At 48.4% G+C, this 8,958-nt stretch overlaps 1 protein-coding gene across 1 annotated transcript; it reads right to left on the reverse strand.

Moving 5' to 3' along the window:
• Positions 1 to 233: 233 nt before the first annotated feature.
• On the reverse strand, positions 234 to 8,274 carry vps26a (VPS26, retromer complex component A). The gene is made up of 9 exons (XM_084461302.1): positions 8,232 to 8,274; positions 6,723 to 6,872; positions 6,293 to 6,368; positions 5,036 to 5,192; positions 4,749 to 4,913; positions 3,769 to 3,875; positions 2,941 to 3,009; positions 2,493 to 2,635; positions 234 to 837 (listed from the first exon to the last, which is right to left on the reverse strand). The coding sequence occupies exons 1-9, from the start codon at positions 8,232 to 8,234 to the stop codon at positions 724 to 726; spliced, it is 984 nt and encodes a 327-aa protein (XP_084317428.1). The 5' UTR covers positions 8,235 to 8,274; the 3' UTR covers positions 234 to 723.
• Positions 8,275 to 8,958: the final 684 nt, after the last annotated feature.

Here is an 8,958-nt window from a genome sequence, read left to right on the forward strand (position 1 = left end):
GTGTCTAGGCTGGGTACAGTCAGACGAGGAGGAGAGGAGTCCGGGGGGGTCTAGGCTGGGTACAGTCAGACGAGGAGGAGAGGAGTCCGGGGGGGTCTAGGCTGGGTACAGTCAGACGAGGAGGAGAGGAGTCCGGGGGTGTCTAGGCTGGGTACAGTCAGACGAGGAGGAGAGGAGTCCGGGGGTGTCTAGTCTGGGTACAGTCAGACGAGGAGGAGAGGAGTCCGGGGGTGTCTAGGCTGGGGACAGTCAGACGAGGAGGAGAGGAGTCCGGGGGTGTCTAGGCTGGGTACAGTCAGACGAGGAGGAGAGGAGTCCGGGGGTGTCTAGGCTGGGTACAGTCAGACGAGGAGGAGAGGAGTCCGGGGGGGTCTAGTCTGGGTACAGTCAGACGAGGAGGAGAGGAGTCCGGGGGGGTCTAGTCTGGGTACAGTCAGACGAGGAGGAGAGGAGTCCGGGGGTGTCTAGGCTGGGGACAGTCAGACGAGGAGGAGAGGAGTCCCTCCAGACTGCTGATAGAAAGCTAGCAGCGGCCGTCGGTGGAGACCCAGTCTCTTCAGGTGTGGCAGGAGGCACGCTGGCACCCGGGACGGTGGAGGGCAGGGGAAGCTAATGACTGGCTGGCTCGTTATCTATCCTGGCGCCCTCGTCTCTTCTGGCTTAGCGTTCAGCAGAATCAGCGTGGGTCTCGGTGTTGGTGGTCCTGGGGAGACGGTCCTGGTCCTACATCTCAGGCTGCTCCGCCGTGACGGTCGGCCGGGGCTCAGGAGACTCGTAGCGCTGGTGGAAGTTACGCTTCCTCATCTTCTCAGGAGCTTTCCTCCACAACACAACCTCCTGAGAGAGAGAGAGAGAGAGAGAGAGAGACAGAGAGAGAGAGAGAGAGAGACAGAGAGAGAGAGAGAGAGAGAGACAGAGAGAGAGAGAGAGAGAGAGAGAGGAGCAGAGAGAGAGAGAGAGAGAGAGAGAGAGAGAGAGAGCAGAGAGAGAGAGGAGCAGAGAGAGAGAGAGAGAGGAGCAGAGAGAGAGAGGAGCAGAGAGAGAGAGAGAGAGAGAGAGGAGCAGAGAGAGAGAGAGAGAGAGGAGCAGAGAGAGAGAGAGAGAGAGAGGGAGGAGCAGAGAGAGGAGCAGAGAGAGAGAGAGAGAGAGAGAGAGGAGCAGAGAGAGAGAGGAGCAGAGAGAGAGAGAGAGAGGAGCAGAGAGAGAGAGAGAGAGAGGAGCAGAGAGAGAGGAGGAGAGAGAGAGAGAGAGAGGAGCAGAGAGAGAGAGAGAGGAGCAGAGAGAGAGAGGAGCAGAGAGAGAGAGGGAGAGAGAGGAGCAGAGAGAGAGAGAGAGGAGCAGAGAGAGGGAGAGGAGCAGAGAGAGGAGCAGAGAGAGAGAGAGGAGCAAAGAGAGAGAGAGAGAGAGAGAGAGAGAGAGAGAGGAGCAGAGAGAGAGAGAGGAGCAAAGAGAGAGAGAGAGAGAGAGAGAGAGAGAGAGAGAGAGAGAGGAGCAGAGAGAGAGAGAGAGGAGCAGAGAGAGAGAGAGGAGCAGAGAGAGAGAGAGAGAGAGAGAGAGAGAGAGAGAGGAGCAGAGAGAGAGGAGGAGAGAGAGAGGAGCAGAGAGGAGCAGAGAGAGAGAGAGAGGAGCAGAGAGAGAGAGAGAGAGAGAGAGGAGCAGAGAGAGAGAGAAAGAGGAGCAGAGAGAGAGAGAGAGAGAGAGAGAGAGAGAGGAGCAGAGAGAGAGAGAGAGGAGCAGAGAGAGAGAGAGAGAGAGAGAGAGAGAGAGAGAGAGAGAGAGAGAGAGAGAGAGAGAGAGAGGAGCAGAGAGGAGCAGAGAGAGAGAGAGAGAGAGAGCAGAGAGAGAGAGAGAGAGAGAGAGAGAGGGAGAGAGAGAGGAGCAGAGAGGAGCAGAGAGAGAGAGAGAGAGAGAGAGAGAGAGGAGCAGAGAGAGAGAGAGAGAGAGAGAGAGAGAGAGAGGAGCAGACAGGTCAGATCAACAACATGCAACGTGTTCTCTACCCAGGTGACCTTGGATGCTGACACAGAGAACAGGTCTTAATGTACATGTGCAGTACAGTAGTACTCTGGACCTGATGTTTGCAGTGTCTTTGTAATCTGTGTTACGGTCAGCCAGTGTACAGCAAATGCAAGCCGGGTGTCTGTGTGTCTGTGTGTGTGTGTGTGTGTGTGTGTCTGTCTGTGTGTGTGTGTGTGTGTGTGTGTGTGTGTCTGTGTGTCTGTGTGTGTGTGTGTGTGTGTGTGTGTGTGTCTGTGTGTCTGTGTGTCTGTGTGTCTACCTGCTGTGTGTCTGTGTGTCTGTGTGTGTGTGTCTGTGTGTCTACCTGCTGTGTGTCTGTGTGTCTACCTGCTGTGTGTCTGTGTGTGTGTGTCTGTGTGTGTGTGTGTGTGTGTACCTGCTGTGTGTCTGTGTGTGTGTCTGTGTGTCTACCTGCTGTGTGTCTGTGTGTCTACCTGCTGTGTGTCTGTGTGTGTGTGTGTGTGTGTGTGTACCTGCTGTTTGAAATATCTCCTGTCCTCCTCGTCCACCAGAACTAGGTTCAGGAAGTAGCGAACAGAGAATTTCTTGTTGACGTCTCTCATGGTGGCTGTGAGGTCATATCCAGCCAGGAACAGCCTGATGGGAATGGATTCTCCTGCAGGAACACCACAAGCATTAGGACCAAGGGAAAACTGCCATTGCCAACCATAACCATCACATCCAACAAATTAAAACACCACCAAACATAAGACAAAGGTTGTTTGTTTCTTTTACACACAAAAACCCAATTTGAACAAGGCACAATGAACTGAATGAATACAACAGGAAATATGAGTAAAATGCTCATCTATGATTCAACGCCAATGCCTCTGATGGAGGAAACGCTGGTTGAAGAAGGACATTTAATGTGCAGTAATGGGACCCTGAGGGGCCCTGAGGGGACCAGCTGTTATCCAGTACCTTTCACAGGGGCTCCGTCCATAATCTCATACTTGGCGACCGTCTCCGTCTCCGTGGTTGTGCTCGGCCCTGTGGACGAGGGTCACATGACCAGACATGAGTTGTGCTCTGTGTAGGGCTGGGTATAAAAAATCGATTCATCGATTCTGAATCAAATGATTCAGAATCGATTCATGAATCCCAAAATCGATCTTTCATTTAATGAATGAATGAATAAATGAAGGAATGAATAGTTCATTAATTAATTCAATGATTCATTCATTCATTCATTTTTGGAAATCAGTATCGATACCCAGCCCTAGTATTGATGTGTTGCATAACTTGGCAGTCATGTAATTAAGGTTACAGGAAAAAAACAACTGGTTTTAGTAACACTAACCGAATCGATATTGAATCGAATCGAATTGAATCGTGATAATCGATTCCAAACCTTGTGAATCGGAATCGAATCGATTCTTGAAATTCGACTCGATACCCAGCTCTATCTCTGTGGGTGAAGTGAGAAAACAACTCCATGAACTCCTCAGTGACTCGTTCTTCATCTATCCATGGTTCTGCTGGTCTCACCTAGTCCAGCATAGTTCTGCTGGTCTCACCTATTCCAGCATGGTTCTGCTGGTCTCACCTAGTCCAGCCTAGTTGTGCTGGTCTCACCTATTCCAGCATAGTTCTGCTGGTCTCACCTATTCCAGCATAGTTCTGCTGGTCTCACCTATTCCAGCATGGTTCTGCTGGTCTCACCTAGTCCAGCCTAGTTGTGCTGGTCTCACCTAGTCCAGCATAGTTCTGCTGGTCTCACCTATTCCAGCATAGTTCTGCTGGTCTCACCTAGTCCAGTGATCTCCTTCTTGATGAGCTGCAGCTCCATGTGCTGAATCTTGATCCTCACCAGGAGGAAGTAGATCTTTCCTACGATCACGTCCTTCAGATGGTACCTGGGGACCGAGGGGACAGGCTGACATTTACTTCCTCAAACATTTTCATCAGCGCCATCTTGCCGAATCCGCCCCTTTTGACATGAGCAGTTGTGCTTTTCTCAGACCCCGCCGCGTTCATGACGGGTTTGCACCATGCAATTATTATTTGTATCATTTTGTTTTTCACTTAACAATGCTAATGCAGGGACATGCAATACAGCGGGGAGAGCGCTGAACGCGCATTAAACATCCACATGAACATGTTAACTTAGTGGACGCGGCCGGGTCAACAAATCACGTGATTAAAACATGAGAAAAGCACAGCTGCGCATGTGAAAAGGGGTCGGTGGCCTGTTCAAAATGTCTCACTCAAGAACGAGGCGTCAATGTAGTCACCGTCACCAGTTCTATTAATACATCCATGCTGGGGACACACAACCAATATTCTGACTGTCCAAGGCCCAGTCCAGATCCATGTACACTAACACTGGGTTCTGTGAATCTGAAAAGGTGGAATAATACTATGCAAGTTGTCAAGTCCTATTTTTCTCTGTAGGGTCGAGATAGGAAATGAGTTTGGTTCTGAACAAGGGCCAGGTTCTATGCAGCTTCTGTTCCTCCTAGAGAGAACTAACTAGAGAGAACTTACTAGAGAGAACTTACTAGATAGAACTTACAGTACTAGAGAGAACTTACTAGATAGAACTTACAGTACTAGAGAGAACTTACTAGAGAGAACTTACTAGAGAGAACTTACTAGAGAACTTACTAGAGAGAACTTACTAGAGAACTTACTAGAGAGAACTTACTAGAGAGAACTTACTAGAGAACTTACTAGAGAGAACTTACTAGAGAGAACTTACTAGAGAGAACTTACTAGAGAGAACTTACTTGGACTTGTTGTATTCAAACTCTATGTGTAGGCAGTCCTCGATGCCAACCTCCATCTTGATGGAGTTGTTGACGTCTGGGTAGGTGGCCAGCTGGTGGACGATGAGGTCATACTCCTTGACCAGGTCAGACAGGCGCCTCACTATGGTCACCTTGAGGAAGTACCTGCAGGAAATACACAGGAAACAGCACGGTGGGCGGGGCTCCAGACCCTGGTAAATAATACATGTGTGTGGGCGTGTGAATTTGTGTATATAATGTGTTTGAGGTGAATGAGCCTACCGTACCTCAGTCTGACGTTGGCTCCCACGTAGGACTCGTAGGGCTTCTCCACCTGCATGAACTCAAAGTCGTAGCTCCTGTTCTGGGTCAGCTCCCCGGGGAGAGCCAGCTCCTTCACCAGGTTCACAAACTCATGGGTGTTGCTCTTGTCACTGAACAGCTCTGCAACACAACATTTCACCTCAGGATGTTTTGAGAGCAAAGCAAGAGACTTTCCTTCTAACTTCTGGATGAAGTGGATTTACTAACCCAGTACCCCAAAACTAGGGGTGCCCCTTTCCATCAGCCAGCCATCAGAATCAGATGATATTCAGTAAATATGACATCGGGGAATTTCGATAATGCTTTCTAGTCAGCGGTCACGACCCATCAGTGACGGCCAAGTCATTGTCAAATGCTCGTTAAACCTAAACCAAGTCACTGTTGCAGTGCGTAGATCTAAAGCATGTCAGCTCTGTGGAACTACTACAGTGTGTGAGAGAGATGGAACACACGCCATCTGCAAAACAGCCTACCTTGTGAGGGAAGCAAGGTCAAAAAAAGTTTCAACAGAACGCCCACACCCTCCCCCTCCCCCTCTCTCTCTCAAACAATGGGCACTAACAGACTATTGCGTGTCTGGCTGTGACACACACACACACACACACACACACACACACACACACACACACACACACACACACACACACACACACACACACACACAGCCTGTGCATACACAAACACACTGGCGTTTTGTGAACCCGGGGGAGATTAGCTGTCTAATGGCGATCCAAAATAAGCATAAACATAACATGCAACAATGCACATTTGAATTTTGATGCCCTAAACACACAGATCATCTGCTCTAATGTATGATATTGCATTGCTTTTCATTTTATTATCTTGTATTTTATTGTTATTGTCGCTGCAAGGCTGGGAAGCCCAAACCCAACAACTTTACTCTATTATACTCGTCTTGTATGGTGGATGTAACACACAACGGATCTTGAATCTTGAATCTACAAAGTAACACAATTGAACTAATGAATTTTGTCGTGTCAACTGAGGATACCAGATAAGGCAGATAAGCCCGTTGTGAGGATAGTCTAGCGCAGTCAGAACTAGCGTGGACTTCGGCGTCCACATGACCAGCACATGTTCAGCTAAGCCTGCACAACAACTCACAATGCGTCTGGTTTGAGAAGCAACTAGCAGCTGTGGAGAAAGTGTGTGGATTCAAAGTGGTCGGCCCTTCTACCAGGCTGTCAGGCTGGACTCACCGATCTGGCCCACAAACTCGATGCGTATTCCCTGGTGCTCCAGTCTTTTCCCAGTTTGCTTCACGTTCAGATTGACCTGAAGAAACAGACCAACTGATTATCAATTATCAGACACGTACAGGCTTGTGATAGCCATGATAATACTGTTGGAAAATATGATATTCCCTAACCTAGAGTTGAACTGTGGTGCTTGCAATACCAAGGTCGTGGGTTTGTTTCCCATAGCCTATGTATGCAATCATAGCACAAAACTGATGGGGATGAAATGTCTATTATTGTCCTGATCAGTAAGTGACAGACAGACAGATAGTGAGTCTTCAGCTGAGGTTTCAGACCAGCCAAGGCATCGCCTACCTTCCCGGACACTGACTCCCCATCGTAGAACAGATAGTGAGTCAGGGTTAGGGTTACTAGCTAAGGCAGCGCGTACCTTCCCGGACACTGACTCTCCATCGTAGAACAGAAAGTGCTTCTCGACCTTCCCATCCTCCGTCTTGAGCTCAGCGGTCTTTCTGGACTCCGCATCATTCAGGAGGACATCGATTTCACACAAGGGGCCGAACAAACCACCAAGAAAACTCTGAAAGAGAAGGTGCACGGATCAGGGGTCTGCCTCAGTGCGGAACAGACCTAGTCTACAAGCTCAATCACACACATAGGATCAGGGGTCTGCCTGCCAATGCGGAATAGACCTAGTCTACAAGTTCAGTTACACACATAGGGACTAAACTGGACTAGACCTAGTCTACAAGTTCAGTTACACACATAGGGACTAAACTGGACTAGACCTAGTCTACAAGTTCAGTTACACACATAGGGACTAAACTGGACTAGACCTAGTCTACAAGTTCAGTTACACACATAGGGACTAAACTGGACTAGACCTAGTCTACAAGTTCAGTTACACACATAGGGACTAAACTGGACTAGACCTAGTCTACAAGTTCAGTTACACACATAGGGACTAAACTGGACTAGACCTAGTCTACAAGTTCAATCACACACATAGGGACTAAACTGGACTAATAACTCAACAGCTCGTTCATTTGAGATGTGTTGATGGTCGTGACCCAGCCCAGGGTTAACCCTAACCCTTACCCTTACCCAGCCCAGGGTTAACCCTAACCCTAACCCTTACCCAGCCCAGGGTTAACCCTAACCCTAACCCTTACCCAGCCCAGGGTTAACCCTAACCCTTACCCAGCCCAGGGTTAACCCTAACCCTAACCCAGCCCAGGGTTAACCCTAACCCTAACCCTAACCCAGCCCAGGGTTAACCCTAACCCTAACCCTAACCCAGCCCAGGGTTAACCCTAACCCTTACCCAGCCCAGGGTTAACCCTAACCCTAACCCTAACCCAGCCCAGGGTTAACCCTAACCCTAACCCAGCCCAGGGTTAACCCTAACCCTAACCCAGCCCAGGGTTAACCCTAACCCTAACCCTAACCCAGCCCAGGGTTAACCCTAACCCTAACCCTAACCCTAACCCCCAGGGGACTTGAACTGGAGGGGCAACTTGTCGCAAGCAAATCCGCTATCTAACGACGTGAACTAACTAAGCTAGCCCCTAAATAACTGACCTAACTTTAGACCACATAGCAAACAATGCAGCCAACTAAAATAGCTGTGATTGAATGCTAGCTGGTAAATGTCAGCTAAGGCCTCCAGCTAACCCTAACCCTAGCACTAGCTAACCTAGCACTAGCACTGATACATAGCTACACTAGCACTGCTAGCTTAGCTATCAGCTAACCCTAACCCTAGCTACACTAGCACTAGCACTGCTAGCCTAGCTATCATCAGGTAGCATAACCTTTCCTACTTATGTTACAATTTCAAAAAGTGGGCTCAGTCGCTCACGTTAGATGTGTTCTAGATAGTGAATATTATTCTAGATAGTGAATATTATTCTTATAGAGGGGTTTCTAACCGACTCACCATGTCAGCTGGTTATGGGTCAGTAGCAGCCTGTATGTTTCCCAGCCCGTGATTCTGATGAGACGCTCCCAGCAATCAACACATCACACGGACGTTTCAAAATAAAAGTCCAAATCCCTTTTCAGTGCGGAGTCGTTTCAAAAGACAGATCGTTACATTTAACCACAATCCGCTTCATATTAAACAAGGGTCATGTAATAATCACCCAGAGAGAATTTCGGGTAGATTAGAGCTATGAATAGCCGTGTCTTGCAAAACTTTTATTTTGACAAAATAACTAGTCGAGGAGAGTCGAGTTATATTATTATTGCTGCCAACGTCATACTTCGGACCGTCATGTGACCCGAATGGGAAGTTGAAACAAACGACAGACATTTGACAGCGAATAGTGAAATAGTTTATGTGTCCATCTAACTGTAAAGGCAGCCCAGTGTTGTGAAAGGTATTCTTGATAAAGTGCTATTATGGTTGTTGAAATGCAAGGCCTGTCTCTATGTAGGCCTAAGTTAAGCTCCAATACTGCTGTGCACTTCTGTAGTTTTCCAGAACACATCGTGCGCATGAAAAGTGTTATTATCTCTGTTCGTAGCAGATAAGCTGACGGCCAAGGCCAACTAACAAAGAAACGCCTGTCCATGTTGCAGCAAAAATGTAATTAACAGAACATCCTTATCCATCTCGGCTAGACAGGAGTGAGCTCATATGACCAACATGATAGACAGTAGTT

Source organism: Borostomias antarcticus (assembly GCF_949987555.1).
Source record: "Borostomias antarcticus genome assembly, chromosome: 2".
Classification (NCBI taxonomy): domain Eukaryota; kingdom Metazoa; phylum Chordata; class Actinopteri; order Stomiiformes; family Stomiidae; genus Borostomias; species Borostomias antarcticus.